Source organism: Micromys minutus, assembly GCF_963924665.1.
Source record: "Micromys minutus genome assembly, chromosome: 19".
Classification (NCBI taxonomy): Eukaryota; Metazoa; Chordata; class Mammalia; order Rodentia; family Muridae; genus Micromys; species Micromys minutus.
The window spans coordinates 39,095,870-39,118,451 of NC_137954.1; the positions used below are offsets into that span (position 1 = coordinate 39,095,870).

Below are 22,582 nucleotides of genomic sequence, written 5' to 3' on the forward strand. Positions count from 1 at the left end.
CCGAGAGATGGCGGTTAAAGAATGAGGCTCAACACATTTGAGCAGGATGAGTCTACCCAGAAGGCACCGAGAACTCCCCAGACGTAAACACCCAAAATGCCTTTTCACATGATCTGGACTCCTCTGTCTGTTTTTGTGTGCACTTATTTTTTTTTCTCATTACATGTAAATTGTCTTTACTGCATAATAGACTTCCCTTTTAAAAGAGAAAGAGAGAGAGAGAGAGAGAGAGAGAGAGAGTGTGTGTCCGTGTATGAATATATGGGGTAAGGTGTACACACATGTATAAGGGGACCCTGTCCACTTGTACATAGCAACCAGAGATTAATGTGGCGTCTTCCTCAGTCATCCCTCCACTTCCTTCTTTTGAGTCACTGAACCTGGTTGGTCATTTGGCCAAGCAGACCGGCCAATGAGCCTCAAAGATCTTCCACGCCTCTGTTCTCTCTCTACCTCAGCACCAGGGTTATGGACTGACGTCGCCAAGTTCCACTCCCTGTTTTCATTTTTGTTGTTGTTTGGTTTGGTTTGGTTGAGACAGCTGGGGTCTTGAACTCACAGCCATCCTCCTGCTTCACTTCCCAGAATGCTGGGGTTACAGTCATGGACCACAACGCTAGGCTTCTGTTTGTTTTGTATCAACAAACCTGGTGTGTTCTAAGTCACAGAGTTGGATGAACTAGAGGAAACGTGTCTAGAGGCTGCACAGGTGAATGAGCAAGCTCAGGAGACAGCCAGAGAAGAGAGCACCCACCTGCATTCAGTGGACTTCCTGGTCACCATTCCAGGAAGTTGTGGCTCAAGTGAGGCAGAAAAGTGGGGGGGGGGGGGCAGCGAGTATCCAAAAGAAGCCACATTCCAGTTTGATGGCCACATTCTCATTGAGAGGACGGGTGGACGCGTCACTGTGGAGTCTGCCCAAAGGCGAGCATGAAGAGGGGAGGTTAATGTGTTTTAAAGCCACTTGGCCCAAATGAAATTATATGATTCAGGAAGGAACAAATCACACCACTGATGAGAGGCTTTTTAAAAAAATAAATAAATAAAAAGGTAAAGATAAAGGAAAGGGAAGAAGAAAAGACGTAGTGTCTTGAGAGAAGAGGCACAGTGGGAACCGCAGGCTATAAGCAAAGACGCCAAAGGAGGGGACAGGGGGGTGTCCTTTGCCTCCTTGTTGGCCTATAAAAGGTGAGCAGCCAGACAGGCCTCACCTCACGCCCAGGCAGCCTTATCACCGCACTCAAGGGACAGGGGGTGAGTAACTCGCCGGAGAGGGGTGGTGTGGCTGTGACTTCCAGCTCCTCTCCAAGTGTTTTCTCTACTAGCCTTACTGGGCAGCCAGGTGTGGGCACTGAGCAGGACAAGCAGAGAGAGCTACCTGTGGTCTAGAGCCACACGCCCTCCTGGGGTCTCTGACACTCAAAGGCTGCCCATGATGGAGGGCAGGTGAAAGTGCCGCTCAGTGAGAGACCTTCTCAAGCAGAGCCCAGAAGGCACCCTGGGCAGACAGGTCTGCAGCACTCCAGAGCGTGGTTACCCAGGGCTCAGGAGTCAGGGTTGGCTGGCATTCTGGGTACCCATCGCCTAGCCTGTGGGTGCAGTCTTTACAATGATTCATGGTGGCACCTCCATTTCCCCTAGTTGGGGTCCCCCTGCGCTGTGTGGGACATCCCAGAAGGACTGTAGGAGGAGGGGGTAGACATTTTAAAGAGCTCTGAGTGGACAACGGGGAGCTGGAGGGTCAAAGTCAGCTCGGGGGGTCTTCCTTGAGCATCTTCTGATAGGACCTGAGATGTCACAGGTAGGAAGGAGGAGAGAAGGGTCTCCTGCAGGAAGTATCACAGATGGATGCTATGTGGTAGCACTCTCCCTCAGCAGGGTACCACTTCCCATACACAGCAGCAGCAGCCCTCTCTTGTTATTCAAGGACATAACTCTGTGAGAAGAGGCAGGAGCTCTGGAGTCTCCGAAAAGTAGGTCTAAAGTCCCTGGTTATAGGAGGAGCTCTGAGGAGTGAGCTCACTAGGGACACTGGGGGGCGGGGAGATGCTAAGTGTCCTCCATTGCCTGCCTGGCTCTCAGTGTCAGGAGACCCCACCCAAAGTGTGGTGAAGGACTGAGCACTGAGCTCCCAGTACTCCCCAACCTCTAGCTACAACTGAGGATGGTTGAGCAAAGTGTTCTCCACCTCTGCTGACCACAGGGCAACCCATAAATCTGCTTCCCACTAAGACCTGGGTGTCTACCTTCCCAGCTCCTGACACAGATGGACAGGCAGGCCCAAGAATGTCCCAACACCTGTGCACAGCTCACACATCTCCCCTGATAATTGTAGCCATGTGCACTAAACAGATGCATTTGCACACCTCATAGGCACAGACACGCGCCATGCACACATGTACATCTGCACAAACAACCGAGGGTCCCTCCCGGCTTTGTACATACAACTTACCCTTGCACCTCTACCCGCAGGCTGCACCATCCCTGTGGGATCCGACCTCCAGGGCATCGTCCAGGAAGCCAGAGCATGGTACTGAAGCTGTGGTTTCTGTGCTTGCTGCTGCTAGGCTTAGTCCTCCCGGGAGCTTCCAGCCGAGCCCACCAGCACTCCATGGAGACACGCAGTGAGTCCCTGGCTTATGGAGGACGGCCCCTGCCATTCTTCCCGGCATATGCTTCCCAGATGCCTGAGTGTCCAGCACTTGAAAGGGGTTTAGCCGTCTCCTAAGCCAGTGGTTCCCAACCTTCCTAATGCTGCGACCTTTTAATACAGATACTCGTGTGGTGGTGACCCCCGGTCATAAAATTATTTTGTTGCTATTCTCATGGCTGTCATGTTGCTACTGTTAATACCTGAAATGCAGGATGTCTGATATGCAACCTCCAAAAGGATCACAACCCACAGGTTGAGAACCACTGCGACCTAAGCAAAAGCTGCCTTGCCATGCAGTCAAGGAGGTTGATCCTGTTAGATGAGTCTCTTCCCAGAATAGTCCTGTCCCCTGTCCTCACCATCCCCCTACCCAACTCGGCCAGGTCCCTTAAGAATTTGGGGGGTGAGGGTTGGACAGGAAGAGAATGCCAGTCCAGATACACATCTAAATTCATTTCTTGAAGTCACGCCACTTCCCAGATACGGCCTGGCCAGTCTCATCAGAGTGAGTGCCAATATGGTCGGGTGCCCAGGTTCCTGTCAGCTTAGGGACTCTACGTGGGGAACACTGCAGCTGTGTGCCAAGCGTCCCATACACTGCTCTGCTCTTTCATTTCCAGCCCCTGACATCAATCCTGCCTGGTACACGGGCCGTGGGATCAGGCCAGTGGGCCGCTTCGGCAGGAGGGCAGCCCTGAGGGATGTCACTGGACAGGGCCTGCGGTGCCGGCTAAGCTGCCTCCCACTGGATGGAAGTGCCAAGTTCTCTCAGCATGGATAACAGCTGCCGAGCCCAAGCCCACCCTCCCTGTCTCCAGCAGAGCCTCCTCCACCCTCCCTCTCCGCTGTTTTCCCTCTGATCTAATAAAAGTGCCGGCTTTGTTTACTCTGCACCTGTAACTGCGTGTTAACCGGAAGATGCTTTCTCTCTAGGGAGGCTAACCGTGAAAGAAGCTCAGAACCCAGTAACCTCTTTGGAAAGAAGAGGCTGACAAATGAGATGGCTCATTACCAGGCCAGGCAGAGGTTGGCCTGGTCCCTTAAGACCGGGCACTGGGGGAAGGGATGTTAATTCAGTGTTCCTGTAAATTCCTGATCCCCAAAACCACGCCACTGCCTAGAAATGAGAAGCCCTTTCCTTGGTCGCTTTTTCCCACAACCATCCAATGTACCCTCAACACATATATACTCAACGTACTCTGAATACATACATACTCATACATACGTACTTGCACACTGCATAAAGCCAGGGCCACCACTCACTACACTAAGATACTTGGTCCCAGAGAAAGGCTGCATAATGCCGTTCACATGACCCATGTCCTTTTCTTGGCATTTTCAAGATCAATGTTTAGAGCTGTTTGGGGGTTTGCTGCAAAAATTAGAAGCTACCGAGATGGTCTTCAGAGCCCTGCCCCCAGGGCTCTGTTCCCAGCACCCAGGACAAAGAACAGTCACTACAGTGTCTAAAGCTACTAAATGTCATTGCCAGGACCTGTGGTGTCCATTTGGTTCACATCCGGTACTGTGTCTGCTGTCTGGGCAAATACATAACTTGGTTCCACCGGTTCAGTGACAACATGGTGTCCCTCACCACCCTGAGCACACCCCATTCCTTGTCCCTTACAGAAGCCTAGCAGTCACCAACACACATGATCATGTTAACCTCCTCCGGCTCAGAGTAGAATCCCAGAGAGACTTGGCCCCAATCTCTTTGATGCCCCATCTCTTTGATGGGGTGTCTCCATGCCTTCCATCAAACAAAGCTGCTTTGGAGTCGGGGCCCATGGCTACCCTATCTGGGTGCTTGAGTCAGATTAAGGTGAATGGCAGCATACCACAGCTGGTGCCCTCAGAAAAGGGGGGAAAGTCAGACAGGAGCTTAGGGAGACTCCATGGGAAGTTGGGGCAGCTGAGATTCACTGCACGGAAGAGGGCGGGTGGCTGCCAGCAGCCTCACCTACCAGCACAGAAGCATGAGCTGGCCTCTTCCCAGCTCACAAGGTGCCATCCTACCCACACATCAAGGCGGTTCTCAGCTGGAGGGTCATCTGGCAGGCTGCCATGACTGTTGTCACAGGCGGCTGTGAGTGTTGTGACATACTGACTCCCTTTCAGTCCTTTCCACTCCCTGAATCCTCTAGCACGTCTCAAGCCGCTTTTACCTGAGGTGGTGACATGCAGCAGGAGTGAGGAGCACGAGGAGGGGTCGGCTGAGATCTCAGACGAAGGTCTAATGACCCTCCCACCCCTCCTCCCATACAGGAACATCAACAGGCGGGATCATGTTGAGGGTTCCCTGCAGGCACTAGCAGCTGCTCTTCCGGCGGTGGTAATAGCTTCCATCCTTGGGGGCCATCTGCCCACAGCTGTTCTCCAGAAACAAACCATCTCCTCATCCAGAAAGATGAATGAAAACATGCTCATCTCTCCCACAGTCCTGGAACAGCTTTAAAACATACCGAAGATTTCACAAGACATTGTAAGGACTATCTCAACCTTCATGGGCTCAGCCATCCTGTCTGCCGGCTTCCCATTCCCTATACTTGTCAACCTGCCCTTGGCAGCAAGCTGCAGACACCAAGACATTGCCCCAAAGAGTTTAGCATCTTTCTCCCAAAAATAAGACAATTTAAACCTGGAAAAGTTGGTAATTCTATATTCTCTCCACCCCCCCCCCCCCCGCTTTCTCTCTCTCTCTCTCTCTCTCTCTCTCTCTCTCTCTCTCTCTCTCTCCACCCCACCCCCGTGTGTGTGAGTACATGTATGTGCATGTGCTGGTGTGTGTGGTATGTGTGTGTGCACATGCATGTGTGTGCATGTGCTGGTATGTATGGTGTGTGTGCACACGTTTATGTGTGTATGTGTGTATTTTTTTCTCCGTCCCCAATCTCATTGCTTTCTATCATAACACTGACCTTCCGAAGCACCCACTGGGCTGTTCTTTCAAATGATTCGTGCTGATTATCCCACCTGCTAGTGTGCCTGGTTCTGCTCCTGTACTTCCTGTCATAGAAAATGACCTGGGCCTTAGCTGGACATTGTGTTCCACTGTCTAAATGTCCTGGGTCCTCTAACGGAGTCCTGGGTCCCACCTTGACATGTTCACCTTGACCTTGAGCTCAGGGCCCTGCCTCTCAACTGTAGGATAGTTCTTCAGTGTGATCCTAGGAAGCAACTGAGTTTCACCTGTCTGGTGAACCTGAATGGTACCAGATCCATCCAGTCTTGGGCTTTTTGCTGGAGTGTGTCAAAGGTAGCGATACTAATCAGTCAAGATAGAGGAGAGCTTAGCCACCAGACAGACAGGCACCTGCAAATCTTCTTGGTGTCTCCCTACTCCCTCAAAGCAGTGACTTTGCCCTTAAGACATGCACCTGAGTCTCTAGGCACCCAGGACCCAACAGAAGGATTTGTCTAAAAAGTGATACTGGATCGCCACCTAGTGGTTATATGTAACCTGTCTTCTCATCAGTTCTAGGGTGGGCTTGCCTACCTTTCTTTTCCAGCCCCTTGGGAATGATGAGGACAGCCTGGGATGCCAGAATATTCGTTCCTCCTGTTTCACATGCGAGAAAGTCATCAGGTAGCTACTATCTATCTTCCCTAGCTGTCAAAAAAGCAGTTGCCCAACATCAACAAGTCTCCCTAGGAATAGATCATGAAAGAGTGAGTGAAAACCTCCCAAGCAGCCCTTGACATCTCCCCACTGATGCTGATGAACAGGCCTTTCAGTATTGGCTCACATCTGTCCAGTGGTTACGGGGCCTCCTTCGGGTCAGGTCAGGGCTACATCAGTACCAGAAACTCACTATTGTTTCCAGGCCCAGAACTGACGCACCTCTAGAAGTACAGTGGGGCCAGAAAGCTCCCTCCAGTCCCTGGTCTGAGCCCCACATGAACTCGAAGGGACACAGCTGGTGTGGTCCTGTCCAAGCAAAGCCAAAGAGAGCAGAAGTCACACCCTAGGCACAGACAAGCTCTTGGCCAGCCTGACTACATTTGGCTGAGAGGTTGGAGTAAAGGAATTTCATGTTTGTTCATTTGAACTTTACAGTGGGCACGGTGAGGCCACCTTCCTTGTTGAGATAACAAGGTTCCAATTTGTGGTGTCCTTTAGGGTTTGTTTTATTCTGTTAGTTTTGGTGTTTGTTTAGTCTGTTTGCTTGCTTGCTTGCTTGTTTTCTCACTGTGCAGCCCAGAATAAGCCTGCCATTCTCCTGCAACAGCTTTGTATGTGTTGGGATTAGAGGCCTACAGGCCTACTAAATCATCACACCTAACAACAATGTCTCATTATTTAGACTCAACAGCCAATCGCACTCCCAGAACCAAGGATTAAAAACAACAACAAAAAAAAAAAAAAACAAAAAAACAAAAAACCAGCTTTGTCCCCTAAATGGTCGCATCTTGGCCTAGCAAGTGTCAAGAGAGAAGACCCAACAGGAACATGTCCTCTGGGGCTTTTCTCCCTGGACAAGGACCTGGGTTTCTCTACAAAGATAAAAACTCACACAATCACCATCAGAAGAGACTGTCCACCCAGACCAACACCTGTGCCCATCCGTGTTACATTCACCCCATGAATCCTCACCGTGTTTAACACCCACAAGCCCATCTAGAATGCATGCAGAAAGATTGAACAGTGTGACCTGTCAGGCCATGGGTCCTAGTGTAGCCTCATGAAGTAGTCAGATTGTCAAAACGTTTAATATCTGAAGAGAAGGACACGAGACAACATGTTGTTCATCCCAGCCACTCTGCCAGACTGTCTCTCCAGTTTCACTTCACTAAGACTTAGCACCTTGGGTTCGTTTTTTCCTTTGGCTCATCTCTGCATTTTTCCTTTCATTGATGTCCTTTCTCTTCCCCAGAAAGTTCCCAAAACAAACATGGCCCAGTTATGGACCAGCTGCCCCAGGATGAAGCATCTGTCGTCCCATCCCATGCATCAAAGACTTTCCACTCCATGCTTCTCGGTTTCATTTAACTCTTCTGCAATGGTTGTAAGAAAGCTGAAAGGCGTGCTTGGCTCAGAGCATCCATGTAAGTATCTGGGTATCTGGTAAGGTAGGGCTGACAGTCTTCTGGGAGCCATTTGACATTGGGTCCTCCCTGAGACAGTTCCCATCAGCCTGGCAAGCAGTTATTACAAAGGAAAGCAGTTTCTGGTGGCCTCCGTTGCTCGCACATAGCCATCTTCGACAGAGAATATGAATAGACGAAGAGCCAGCAGTCTTATAAAGATGTAGCTTGGGGACCCTCTGGAGCACAGGCTGAGATGTCCTCCACCCGCTCTCCTGAAGTGACAGCGGCTATCATGAACAACACTGGCGCTGCTTGGCTGTCGTAGGTCCCTGGTCCAAAACCACAGCCTCACCTTCCTGTGGGCTGCTGCTCCCCCTGTCTCCTGCTCTCTGCAGTAGCTCCTGGGCTTTGGAAAACATTGGGTTTACTGGAGAGGGAATCACATCACCCAGAACCCTAACCCAAGCACTCCCTATTCTTCTTCCCCATGCCCCTCCCGGCCCCAAAGAAAAGACCAAAGGAGGAGGCATAGCAGCTAGCTCCCATACTGTTGTGGAGGACCATAACTCACCAACAGTGTTGAAGATCTCAGATACCTGGTAGTTCAGTTTGGCAGAGGTTTCCATGAACAGCAGGCCTTTGCTCTCCGCAAACTCTTTTCCTTCCTGAAGGAAAAGGTCAGTGTATTTAATGAGAGTCCCTCCAAAGGCACATGGTTGACTCACAAGAAACTGGATTACACCTGTGATCCCAGCACTCAGGAGCTGGGGCGGGAGGATTGTGAGTTCAAGGCCAGCCTTGGACACATAAGACCCTGCCTCAAAACAATAGAAAAAAGACTAGTTGTGGTGGATCATATGTATGTGCACACATTCTTCACACAGACCACCTGATATACACACACCCTCTGTATATGTGTGTACATACATTCATGTATGTACATGAAACTCTGGCCAGAAGAGGATCTAAGATGGAATCTTTGTGCATTTCTACACACACAAGTACATGTGCATGCAGGTTTGCGTGGGGAGATATTAACATGTGTGACTTTGGAGGCTCATGTTCGTGTTCATGAATGTATTCTCTTGAAGAATGAATGACTCTGTGCATGTGTGTGAACATGTGTGTTTATGAAGCACAGGCTTATATGTAGGTAGAGGGATCATCATGGGTGTACATGCAAGGGTGAGTATGTAGGTAGGTATGTGAGTACTTGAGGCACAGGGGTGTATGTTGTGTGTGTGTGTATGAGTGTGTGCATATGTATGAGTGTGTGTGTATGAGTGTGTGTGTAAGAGTGTGTGTGTGTGAGTGTGTGTGTGTATGAGTGTGTGTGTATGTGTGTGTGTATGAGTGTGTGTGTGTGTATGAGTGTGTGTGTATGAGTGTGTGTGTATGAGTGTGTGTGTGTATGAGTGTGTGTGTATGAGTGTGTGTGTAAGTGTGTGTGTATGAGTGTGTGTGTATGAGTGTGTTTGTGTATGTGTCTCTCTGTGTGTGTGTCTGTGTGTGTGTGTGTGTGTGTGTGTGTGTGTGTGTGTAAAGTCTCAAAAGCCCTCAAGTCCACAGAGACGAGGACTCCCTCCTGCCTGCCACCACATGGTACCTGGAAGGTCACTTCCCGCTCCTCGCTGAGATCCGTTTTGCTGCCGACCAGCATCACCACCACCTCTCCTGGCTGGAACTCCTTCTCCAGGTCCTCCAGCCACTGCTGGGCCTTGTGAAAGGAATCCTAAAGAGACAGAATGGAAACCATGCTGGGGTTCTCCTTGCTGAACCAGAAGAGCAAAGCTCCCTTGTGGGTCCATAGTCACATCAAGACCTTGTTCCAGAATGCAATGCCAAGGGGCTACTCTGGTCCCCTGAGAGGGCATCCAGGATGGGCTGGCCCTGCTAAGAGAGGGATATGCAGTTAGACAGCACACCAGAGAGTCAGAGACATTGATGTCACAGGGAATTTGGCGTCGAGAACTCCAGTCTGGACACCATTTTGTCAGGAGAATTTGAAAGAACTGCTATCTCCCCAAACCCAGTTCCTAACTGTAGCTCCTCATTGGCCAGATGAGGAAATTGAACCTGTGTCCTTTGGCACCTGTCTACTGACCCCTGACATCAAGGCTGATATGGAGTCCCATCTCTCCACACTCCCGGACCTGTGCCCAACACATGCTTTCTGGATTTACGGCAATCTTTTATCTGGGACCCACCCCTAGGCCTCTTGTACCTACTAAACCTTCCTGCCTCCTACCCAATATGACTAGTCCCCACTTTCCTAGGGCAGCAAGAAAATCCTGTCCTAGACCAGGTTGGTCACACTTGGTCACGTGAGTCTAATCCTTCTGTATCAATTCTATGCATGCTCTGTGTTCTGCAACCCCTGGTGACACACACTGGATGGCCTGCAGAGGTAGGCTGGCTTTGAAACAGCTCCCTTGCCGTCTCAGCAGCACAGTAGAACCATCGGTGATGGTGGTGTGGGTGTAAGGAGGGTACCAGGAGATTGCAGAAAAACAGCCCGGCTTTGGGTGTGAGGGTGGTCAGGAGGACTCTCTGAATGAGGTGAGCAGCCTGGGCTCGCTGGCCCCTTCGGTTGATGTAGTAGTTACTTAAACCAAGGCTCCGGTCCTGTTTCCTTACCATTGACCCTATAAGAAGGCAGTAAACATATAGTTGCCTAGGGAAGGAGGTGGGAAGTGGTCCTACCTTCCTAGTGACGTCATAAACCAGGAGTGCAGCATTAGCACCCCGGAAATAGAGGTGACAGACGCTGTGGTATTTCTCCTGGCCGGCCGTGTCCCAGATCTCAAGCTTCAGAGACGAGGAGCCCACGTCCACCACCTTTGTGAAGAAGGCACCTGAAATAAGGGCACGAGGGAGCGTCTGCTCAGGATAAGGTGGTCATCTGTGGCTCCTGGTGTGTCACCCGGTCTATGCTCAGCAGCACGCTGACAGACAGCTAAGCACAGGCTGACAAAGGCTGTTCCAGGCCGTAAAGCAAAGTGCAGCTGGCAATCTGCTTTGTGTCCCTTAGTGTCCCTTAGAGGTTTCTCCTTGGGGTGACGCTAAACTCTCAGGATGAAGTATAAGACCCCAAGTCAAGAATGGCATGGGATGGACCTCCAGAAATGAATGCTCTGTTGCGTCTCTACAGTGTCCCCTAATGCCATTGAACTCTGAGGATTCTCGTGCCTCTGTCCCTCTGGTGCACCGACCACTCAGCCACCTGTCCCACTCTGAAGCCACCGGAAGCCACCGGAAGCCACCCTTCTCAGATCCTTCCCCTGCTCACTCCTCTAATTCTGTCCCCCCCATCAGCACCTAGAAATCCCTCCCGAGTCATTCGGTTCTGCACGTGTCCACGGTGGGAGCACCTGCAGTGTTCCCACCTTCCCCTGAATGCTCTGCACACCCCTAGGGGGTTCCCTTCCTCATTCAGGCACCCCCTTAACCAAATCACAAAGACTGCTGACTCCACACCCTCCGCACGGTCCGCCTTTACTCTGAGGATAGTTTTCCTTAATCTTAATTTGTAACTATACGTATGGTGTGGGGTGGGTGTGGGCACGTTTGTGCAGTGTTGTCTGTGGAGAAGAGAACACTGAGCCCTCTGGAGCCGGAGTGACAGATGGAGATGAGCTGTCGAATGTGGGTCTTCTGGACGAGGGGTACGTGTTCTTAACTGATGGTGCATCTCCCTGCCCGGATGTGATTTTAAAATGGTTATTTTATGGTACCAACGGCTTCTATTTCAAGTGTGTGAGCTAATAGGGCACTAAAAGCCAGGGAGAGTCAGGGAGCCCAGGACATTAAGGGTCAGCAGAGAGCAAGGGCTTCACCCGGAGCCACTTCCCTACACAGACCCCAGGGTAGATTTGGAACCAGTTGGGGGAAGATTCTGGCAAACAGACCCATGTATGAAATGAAACTGCCAGCTCAAGGGAGGGGCAGCAGTAGCTCAGGGCTCGAATAACAGGCGACCACTGAGTGCCTTAAAACAGGAAGTCCACTCTTTCAGTTCTGGGAACCAGAAGCCCCAGGTCAAGATGTGGGCAAGGCCAGTTCCTTCTTAGAGATCTGAGAGGGAACCCACCTCTCTCCAGCTTCCAGGGACTCCAGCCACCTTCGGTGTTCCTCAGCTATAGACTCACCACCTCAGTCTGGCCTCTGGCCTTATCTGGTTAGCCTCAGCTGTCAACTTGACACAGCCTAGAGTCATTTGAAAGAGTCTCAATTGAGACACTGTCCGGATCAGATCGCCCTGCGGCCGTGTTTATAAGGAATTGCTCTGATTAATGATTGATACAGAAGGACCCAGCCCACTGTGAGACCACTAAGAATGTAAGCTGGGGGGGGAGGGGGCTGAAGAGATGGCTAAGTGCTTAACAGCACTGAGCAGAAACGCTGTGCAGGAGCCTGGGTGAGCCAGAGAGCAAGCCAGCGGGCAGCACCTCCGTGGCTCCTGCCTCCAGTTCCTATCCGAGTTCCTTCAGTAAGCCAGGTGAACCCCTCCCCACTCCAAGTTGCTTTGGTCCCAGTGTTTCATCATAGGGACAAACATCAGGAATCCTGAGCCCTCACCCCTTCTCTTGAAGATGATGGCCACAGAATTTGGAGGCCCAAGGCCAAAGTGGCCTCATCTCCATAGAAGGTATCGTGATTTACAGGCTCTGTGACTTAGGGCTCAGTCATCTCTGGGGACACATTTCCATCCACTTTGGACAGGACCTTCTGGGAAAGTATGGATTCTCCCTATAAATTGGAGCAGCATCGTGGGAGACACGGGCACAGGCTGAGGAAACAAGCTGAGAGTGCATGAACCTGGAGTCTAACTCAGTCACTTTTCACATAAAGCAGCAGCCTTCATGCAGGAAAAAGGACTCCCGGTTCCCATAGCTACTGCTGGGCACTGGCCACCTGATGCAGCCGGCATCTCTGTGCAGGTGAAGGTCTGGGATGACCTTGGACATAGATCCCTCTCAGCTTTGTGAGCCTTAACAACTCATTTAGACCTCCAATGAATAGCTTAGTTTTCTCCTGCTTAACATGACCTAATGGTGGTTGTAAAAACCTCATGAGAAAACACATATAGTGCCAGGTCTGTCAGACCAACTTCTACTTCTTTCTGTCTTCTTTGCGCCCCTCTAGGCTCACTGCCATAGCTATACTGGTTTTTAACCTACACTCTGATCTGTTCGCTCTCACTTTGGATCATGCTTCTGACTCTGGAGCCATCCAGGAATATTCTGATAGATAGATGTCTCTCAGGCTGGGAAAATAACTCAGCGGTAAGAGCACTTTCTGCATAGGTATGAGGACCCAAGTTCAATTCCCAGCACCCATATAAAAAACAAGGTATAACCTCATGCTGCTTGTAATCTCAGCATCGTGGGTACGGGCTGGGGAGATCACTTACTGCAAGCCTAGCTCTGGGTTCAGTGAGAGAAACCCTTTCTCAAGAGAATATGGTAGAGAGGGACAGAGCAGGACACGGGACATCCTCCTGTGATTGCCCATCTGTGTGGGCATGCACCCATGCATATATGTGCACACAGTACATACAGAGAGCAGGAGAGCTGGGAGGGGGAAACAGTGGAAAGCTCAGGTCTGCTTTCTCTGCATACAATCTTGCTCTCCCTTGTTTTTCTTTTCCAGTTTAAACATGATGGCTGAGTTCTCCCATCCCAGCAGAGGTACAGGGCAGGGCACACATGACCCATTAGCCAGGGTCGAGATGTTTAGACAACACAGAACTGGGCCTTCCTGGAGAGAAGGGCGTTATTGCCCTCACCAGACCAGTCTGCACACTTGGCAGTTTCTGAGGCTGGGCTGTGTGGGAAAATGGATGGATATATAATATGGAATATGAAAGGAGAGACCCAAGTCTCAAGTCCACTGAGGACAAAGCTTCATGTCACTTCTGAGATTGGAAGAAAATTCAAGGCGAGATGTCCAGAAGCAAGAGGAGCATCCATTATATATGCCTACCGGGTATAACAAAAACGACAGGCATGGGGTAGGGGTTGCTCTCTAATCTGTCCTTGCTCTAAATTAAAACATGCCATGTGTGTAGCGCCGGCTCATCATGACAGCATAAGGGAAGCAGAGACATGAGAATGGAGGGTTCCAGGCCAGCCTGAGCTACATTTGAGCCCTTGTCTCAAATACATACATATGTACATACATACATACATACATGCATGCATACACACATACATACATACTTACACACATACATACATGCATGCACACACATACATATATACATACATGCATATTACATACATACATGCACACATACATATACACACATATACATACATACACACATACATATATGCATACTTAAATACATACACACATATACATACATACATGCGTGCATACATACATAGGCAAGCACACAGACAATTGTTTTCTTTCTCTTTCCTTATAGCATCCTGGACCTCACTGCCAGTCCCCCATACTGCCTTCTAGGAACAGACACCCTGCTCCTGGGTCTACACACTCACAAATGCCAGCTGAGCTGAAACCTGACCCCTAACCTGACCCCTGACCCCTGACCCCAGCAAAGGTTGCTTATGTGCATTTCCAGAACAGTGTGCCTCCCTGCCCTCGATGGACATCTAGTTCCTCCCTACAATCAGGCATATCCAGCCTTGGGTTGCAAGGCAGGGGTCATCCTGAGGTGGACCACATTCCACATCCCCTCCCAGGGCTCTCCCCACTTACACCCCACAGTTGGCAAGACGTTGCTGAATTCCTGCTTCATGTACCGGAGGACCAGGCTGGTCTTGCCCACAGAACTGCTTCCAAGCAGAACCAGCTTGCTCACGTAGGGCTGGCCAGAAGTGCTGGCCTGTGGCAACCCACCAGCCTGTGCCATGGCCTGCAAACAACCACAAAGACAAAGGTGGGTGGAAAACCTGTGGTCAAATCACCTCAGCAAATCTAAAACACACATATACACACACATACATGTACACACACACCACATATACCACACACACTTCCATATACACACACCACACATACATACACATCACATACAAACACACAGCACATACACACACATCATATATATACATAGCACACACACACACACACACATACACACACACACACACACACAAACACACACACACACACACACACACACACACACACACGCTGCTTCCTAAGTAGAATGCAGACCCGTTGATCAGAGGTCCAATCAAGTGGTCCTGCCCAATACTTGCTCCCCTCTGTACCCCAGCCCTAGTTCCCCATCTGTAAACTGGGACAAACAGAAGGAACTCTCTAATGGATGACAAGAAGCTCTGAGCCTTCTCTTCAATGGCCTTCACCAGCATCATACAGCTTTTTATCCTAATTCACTGCTCTGCTTCTCACTGCTTACAAATTTCTTGTTTATTGCAAGCATCCAACAGAGGTCAAAAGCACCTGGGCACCTCTCAGTTGTTCCTGGATCAAACTTGGTGTTTTCGAATTGTTCCCAAGGAAAATTCCCTCACCCCATGAGAAAGGGATTTTTAAAAACAAGAGCCACCCTTATCACAGTCCAGACCTTCCAGAACCCAGAGCGGTGACACTCTCTTCCTGTCAACATCAGCCAAGGCTTCTCAAGACTCAGCCAGTCCCTTTTTCCCCAAACCCTCTGTTTTCCAATTAAAACTTTGCTCTGCAGTGGGAGGTGGGTAACCTTCCTAGGGCCAGGAGTGTGGGGCACACCTACAGTCAAAGCATGACACAAGCTGAGGCAGGAAGATCTCACATTTGAGTCTACACAGTAAGACTCCATCAAACAAGGAGGAGAAAATGAAAATAAGAAAACAGGAAACAAAAGGAGGGGAAAGAAAGGGGAGAAAAGAAAGAGGAGGAGGGAGGGGAGGAGGGAGGAGAGTGGGGAGGAGGGAGGGGAGGAGGGAGGGGAGAAGGGAGGGGAGGGGGAGGGGAGGAAGGTGGGGAGGGAAAAGGAGGGGGGAGGAGGGGGAGAGGAAGGAGAAAGGGGAGGAGAGAGGGGGAGGAGAGAGGGGAGGAGGAAGAGAGAAAAGAGAGAAGAAAAATTATCTGGGTCTCCAAGACCTCGCACACCCCAGTCCTTTCTGTTGTCTCTAACACCTCAGAGAGTCCAGCTCTATAGGAACAACATGGAAACCTTGCATCATGTCAGTGACAGCAGCTTCCAGGCACACATCACACCGGAGCAAGGGCTGTGTGCCCAGCTGTCCCTCCCACAGGAACTGCCAAGCTCCCGATAGAAACTCACAGAGATCCGTGTGCTCCCTTCCTTTACAGCCATGTGTGAAGACATCAGGTTGTATGTGGCCCAACCTATTGCTGTTCATCTCCCTGCGCTGACCCGGCTGCATAGATCCCCGTGAGCTCTGTATGGGGTTGTGGTTCAGGACTGAGATCTGATCTCATGTAGACCGTACAGGACAAGATTTTTTTTGAGTGTGGTGTGCACGCCCCACAGAAGTAAGATAATATCTGGTTGTCTTTTTTTACGTTCACAGTCATCGGAGCCCCTGGGTCTGTTGTATCATGAACGGAATGAAAAATGGTGAGGCTGGAGTGTTATCCCTGGTGTTTAGTATCTGGACCACATCTAGGAAGAGAATTCCTCATCATGGGCTGCTAGACTCTCAGTTAGAGCCTTTCCCTACCCCCACCACATGGGGCAAAGGCTGAGTAAGAGCAGAGGGGGTATAGGGAAGATGCGCAGGAACGGTAACACAGACCACTTGAGACTGTAGTGACAGAAAAACCCGGCATAGACACCAGAGCTCACCGGAGGCCTAACGCCAAGGTGCCACTCTAGAGAGAAATAGCTAGAGTCCAGGAGAGAAGGCCCCAGGGTTCCTCAGGCCAATAGCACAACAGTGACCAACAGCACAGCATAGCTCATCCCAGAGAGACCTCTAGAGTTTCTCCCATGCATTGATTGCACAAAACCCCCTAAGTTGTCTGTTTCAAGCTTTTGAAAGCTCTGTTCATGCAACAACACAAAATTAATTGACTATAAATTAAAATACAAATGACAAAAGCCACTCCTAAGGTTGCCTGCGTTTCTTCGGGGCTGCCGACAATGCCTATAGTGCACAGCAGTTGCTCAGCACACCTAAGCAATGAATGGATGCGTGTAGCAGGTGGATGCTTGGGCTAGTGAATAAAGCTATGTGTGGGTAGATGCGTGATATTCGGAAACCTGATGGACGGATGTATAGGTGCAGAGATGGAGGGGAGTGAGCAGGTGAGTGGGTGAGTGTGTAAATCAGCAGGTGGACAGTAGGTGGATGAGTGTGTAAATCAGCAGGTGGACAGTAGGTGGATGAGTGTGTAAATCAGCAGGTGGACAGTAGGTGGATGAGTGTGTAAATCAGCAGGTGGACAGTAGGTGGATGAGTGGATGAATGGGTTAATCAACTGACTGAAGGGTGGAGAGGGGGCGGGGAGAGGGCCTCCAGGAATGGTATATGAAGCCTCCTCCCAGAAACTCCACCCTTTGAGCCTAAGGCCAAGCCAGAGTTCAGAATCCCAATAGGGACCAGGAAGGACACTGTCAAGGGCCATCCATCAACTCCACAGCAAACAGGCTGGGTTCCCTCCTCAGTAACGCTTCTGCTCCCTACCACCAGAGTCACTGCAACTCTCCTCAGCAGTAGTCTCCTGCCTAATGTCACCTCTGCCACCCTAGCCCCTCCATCATGTACCCAAACCCCAACAACCAACAGCCCTGGCATTGTGGAGCCTCATTCCCTGTCAATAGGCCTGACCTCAGCTTTTATATGTAAATAAATATACCTGTATTATCAGTGGCTCAGCTTTCTCACTAGGCTGGCACCACCACCCTGAAGCTGGATTTCCTTCAGTGAGCTTGCCTTGGCCACAGAGGCTGAAGCCACCGAGGGAACAGCAGGTGTTTGCTCTCTCCTGAATGAACCCGGAAGCGGCTCCACAGATTCTAACTGGATTGATGCGCCTTCTGCCCCCGGGGGCTCCCAAGCCTGTCACACCCTGATGCATGTTGGAAGTGTGCCTAGTGTGCTTGCAGAAAGGGAGGCAGGGCTGCTGGCAGGCACAGAAGGACCTTCACGGGTCACTCTGGGGCCAACCTGTATGTGGTCCAAACAAAGCTGTCAAGGGTGCAGCAGCCAAGGCCCGCCAGAGAAAAACAGAGTGGGAAAGTTCTCTGAGCCCGCCTGCTCCTGCACAAACACGGCTGCTAAAGCTGAGCGGCCAGTCTAAGGCCTGGCATCATCTCGCCAAAGGCCCGGCGGCTTTCCAAGGCCAAGACACGAAATTCAGGGCTGGAGCGTGATGATTTTATGCTCGTAGGGACCCCCGAGGAACTAGCGTGGTCCAGCTGCTGATAGGATATATCTCATAGGATATATAACTCTGCCTATGCACCTCCAAAACAACACCAAGAGTTGTTGTGAGCCTATAATCCTTAAACACTAGGGATGCTTAAGCAGGGGATTGCCATAAGTTTCAAACCTTTCTGGGCTCCAGAGTAAGAACCCATCTCAAAACAATAACAAAATAATAATAATAATAATAATAATAATAATAATAATAATAATGAATTCCTCAGCTTTAGTGTGATCATATACTCTGCCCTAATGGTCTTAACATCAAATGCAGTACCCACATGGCTTTCTACAATTATCTTGCTTTGATGGTTCATTTCCCTAATACTGATTCGGTATTAATTATTTTCCCCTGTAATAGATAAAACCACAGAAGATGTTCTCATATTACTTTTGAGTGACCGTGTTTCAAGCTCCCAGTAACAGCCAGCCAGAACCCTCTGTTGGGAGAGAAAGTGGGGAATGTGGTGCCTGTCCCTCCTCTAGAGTCTAGATCTTTCTGAAGGGAGTGGCTGCCAGGTTGTGATTGGGAGTCTCTTCCCATCCTTGGTCCTTCTTCAGCAACCACAAGCCTGCCTCTCTTCCACCTAAGAAAAACAACATCCGAGGCTGCACCCCATCCTCCTCGCTCAGATCCTCCAAGCTGTTCATTCCCAACACTGAACTTCAGAACAACATGCCATTTGATAGAAGAGGAAAACCAAGGTGCAGATTAGAAGAGAATCAGAACTCTGCCAGGCTCCTTTGCCACTGCTTGAGCCTCTGCAGCCGTTTGAAAAGTCCCCCTTAGAAGAAGTGCTCTCCCTCACTTATGTGCAAAACCCTTAACTGGAACTTTCTGCAAGGAAAATACAATGGAATTTTCTTCCCAGAATATGACCTGTGACCCAAACAAGAACACTCTTGACTGTGAACAAACTCAAGCTGTTTCAGCTCTGCCTCTGATTCAGGTCCTTAGAACACAGGGACACACATCTGCATGTACACACATACACACACACACACACATGCTCACAGCACACACACACACACACACACACACACACTCACAACCCACACATGTTCACAGCATGCACCCATGCACACACACATCCTCACAGCACACACACACACACATACTCATAACCCACACATACAGATCCTCACAGCACACACACACACACACACACACACACACACACACTCACAACCCACACATGTTCACAGCATGCACCCATGCACACACACACATCCTCACAGCACACACACACACACACACACACACACACACACACCATAGCACAGTTTAAAAAGGACTCACCTGTTCACTTTGAGAAAGTTCCACAGACCATCATCCCACAGGGCCACTGGCTCCCCTTTCTTCCCCTGGCTCTGCTTCTCTTGGGTGCTGAATGACTGGTCAGGGTCCTGCCAGGGGTAGGGTGAAAGGAACCACGCACATTAGCCAGCAGCAGCCCAGCAAAGGAAGTGGGCAGGCCCCCTGCTCCGCCAAGGCCCCAGCCTGCTCAGCAGGCCTCTTCCCGTAAACTCCGGTGCAAAGTCCCCACGTGATCATGTGATCACCTGGGACAAAGTATGCTAGAAGTCATACTCCAGTTCTCGCCTCACCTCGCCTAGCTGCAGCCCAGAGTGTCAGCCCTTTCCAGGTCTCTTCACTCCTCAAAACATCAGGGGGCTTAGGGAACAGCTTTGGTTACAGGAGCTCACTTCCCTGTTACACTTTATGTAAACAGCTTCAGTCTGGGGAGGCATGCCAGGTGGGCAGGGCCAGGGGCCAGAGCCCGGGAGGGTGTGCCCTGGAGCGGGTAATTGCCTGGGTAGGGCCGGAGGATCCCCAGAAGGAGAAACTCAAGGCTGAAGAAAGATGAAAATCGGTGCTTCCTGGCGCGTTCTCTCTGTGCTCAGAACTCACCTGGATTACTAGCTTGGGTTCCCAAAGCACAGGGCAATGGGGAACCCAGCACCATGAATGGGGGTGGGGGTGCAGCTGTCTTGGATTCCCAAAAGGTTTTCCAATACTCCCAGAAGATCCTGTTTCTCTGAAGAGGCCACTGGCCTTCTAGTTACCCTGTCCTCTAGGACACACACCTGTCCATATGTCTGGGTGTCCATATGTCTGGGTGCCCCCATGGCCTTGATGACCAAGAACCTTACTCTGTCTCTGAGCAGGACCCTGATTCCCCGCATCTAGATTGGCATCCAACGTGTGGTATCCGCTTCTGTCCTTGTAGTGGGTAGAAATGTGTGGGTGTGGCCTCTTCTGTTTATCCTGGAAAGGTACTGCTACAATACAGTGACTCAAAGGTCTCCAAGAATTCAAAGGGACACTGAGGTGGACTGTATGGGTCAAGAAAGACATCAAAGAGGTTGATAAAGAGCTATTAACTCCATGGACAGATAGACAATGGTATGGTGGGCACTCTGAGGCGAGGTCAAGCCTCAGAGCACCAGGGTAACAACAGGTAGCTCTTAATTTTGACTATCAGACTGTTGAAACGGTGAATTCAAAGAAGTAGGAATTCCCCCAGCGATCACATACTGGAGAGTACTTCGCCTGGAAAGAGATTATGCACTTCCAACAGCTTCCCAGACCACTGTACAATACGAGACTGAGGTTCTCATACTGTAATGATGACAAGTCAGTGGTGGGCGGGACCACACCTTGTCTGAGACTGATTAGATAGAGGTGCTTATCCTTGTCCCTCTATCTAAACTCTAATCTCCCTCCAGTACCCTAAAGACGGTCTTGGGGGTTGCTGGACCTGCCTTGCAACACAATTTGGGTATCCCTAAGTCTGACATGACAGAGAGGAGGAGGTAGAAGAATTCGGGCCCACAAGTCAGTCCCTTATAGGTCCTGAGAATGGGGAAGATTTCTCAGCACTGCAGCAAGGCTGACTCCCCTGCAGGATACAGGGAAGCTTGTGGGGAAACAGAGGTGGAACCACCATAGCCACAGCTGGCCCTTTGGTATGCCCTTCTGGAAGTTCGTAACTAGAGATCCATAGAAATTCCTCTGAGTAGGGGTCTGTCCTTCCTGTGAGAAGGAAGGAGCTGTGGAAGATGCTATGGCCTAACCTGGTCTGGATCCTAATGGTGTCCACTTAGAACAGCAACTCTGCTCTGAAGGAAGGAAAGGCAGATATCACACTTGCAGAAGGCAAAAACTGGAGAATGCGAACAGTTCTAGAAAGAGGCTGTCTCTGTAAAGGCTGGTTGACTGATCAGCTCTGCTGTGGTGTGGGAAGGCTAGAACGTTGTTGGCCCGGAAGCTGATCACCTTACCTCAGGCTAGCTCTAATCTCTATGAGTAGCCATTCCTTGCCCACCTCTGTGTTGAAAGGAACATCTTATCATTAATATATAGACACTGTTTGAAAGCTATCTGCTTAGCAGACCACCAAATTCCCCCACCTAAAAGCTAAGAATGCCAATTAAATAGTACCTGAGGCCTATGGCAGAGATTCTCCCATGCGGGCCTAACCTGTTTCTCTGATATTTCCAACAATGTAGTTTTTAAATGTCTTAATTTTATACTACTCTTTGTTCTGATACTACCTTAAATATTGTTCTCTTGCTGCAAAGAGACACCATGACCAAGGCAAGTCATAAAGAAAACATATAATGGAGATGTGATGGTAGAGAGTAGGCAGACATAGTGCTGGAGCAGAAGCTGAGCGTTTTATGTCCTGATCTACAGGCAACAAGCAAAAAGAGACATGGAGGCGGGGGGGGGGGTGATGTGAGCTTTTTAAACCACAAAGCCCACCTGCTACAACACACTCCCTCCAACAAGGCCACACCTCCTAATCCTTCTCAAACCGTTCCACTCCCTGGTGACTAAACATTCAAATATAGGAGCCTATGGTGACTATTCTGATTCGAACCACCACACTATAAAAACTCCATGAAGCTGCTTTCAGATAAAAACATGGAACATGGGTCGCCTAGCTCTGTGTTTCCCTGGTCATGGTCCCTCAAATTTGGCTTCAGAATAAATTGTCTTTTATTCCCTTTGAGATGAGAGTTGCAGTTTTCCCATCAGCAAGAGTATGAGGCCTGCTTGAACTATGTAACAAATTCAAAGACAACCTGGGGTCAAGGGTAAGACCCTCTCTCAATGAATAAATGATTGAACACATACGCAAAAATGAAATTTATTTGAAACCAGACCTAACCAACTTGAGTCCAGGACAACATATACAGGTTCCCCTGAATGGTATTTCCACTATAAAAGGGGCGATGTGAACTTTACAGCTATAAAGAGAAGAAAGACATATAGCAACATTTTTGCCAGTGACACAGGTGGTGCATCAGGTGGGAGGCTACAACAGTGCAGGGGAATCCTATCTCAGGACTCTGTATTAGTTAGACTTTTCTAGAAGAACAGAATGTTGATGCAAAAACGCAGCATCTCTCACCTCAAAGGGATTAAGAGACAGTTTACTCAAACACAAGTAATCTTTGGCCCAGGCACCATAGGTTTAGTCTACAAGTCCATGTCTAACAACATGGAAGAATTTTCATC

General features: G+C 49.9%; 2 protein-coding genes across 2 annotated transcripts; one reads left to right on the forward strand and one right to left on the reverse strand.

Moving 5' to 3' along the window:
- Window positions 1-2,527: 2,527 nt before the first annotated feature.
- PRLH (prolactin releasing hormone) lies at window positions 2,528-3,434 on the forward strand (the record flags this gene model as incomplete). Its single annotated transcript, XM_080933259.1, has 2 exons — window positions 2,528-2,624; window positions 3,274-3,434. The coding sequence occupies 2 exons, from the start codon at window positions 2,528-2,530 to the stop codon at window positions 3,432-3,434; spliced, it is 258 nt and encodes an 85-aa protein (XP_080789385.1).
- Window positions 3,435-7,492: 4,058 nt separating this feature from the next.
- Window positions 7,493-19,443, reverse strand: RAB17 (RAB17, member RAS oncogene family). Its single transcript, XM_080932974.1, has 6 exons — window positions 19,355-19,443; window positions 14,411-14,567; window positions 10,385-10,536; window positions 9,288-9,413; window positions 8,253-8,346; window positions 7,493-8,087 (listed from the first exon to the last, which is right to left on the reverse strand). The coding sequence occupies exons 2-6, from the start codon at window positions 14,562-14,564 to the stop codon at window positions 7,972-7,974; spliced, it is 642 nt and encodes a 213-aa protein (XP_080789100.1). The 5' UTR covers window positions 14,565-14,567; window positions 19,355-19,443; the 3' UTR covers window positions 7,493-7,971.
- Window positions 19,444-22,582: the final 3,139 nt, after the last annotated feature.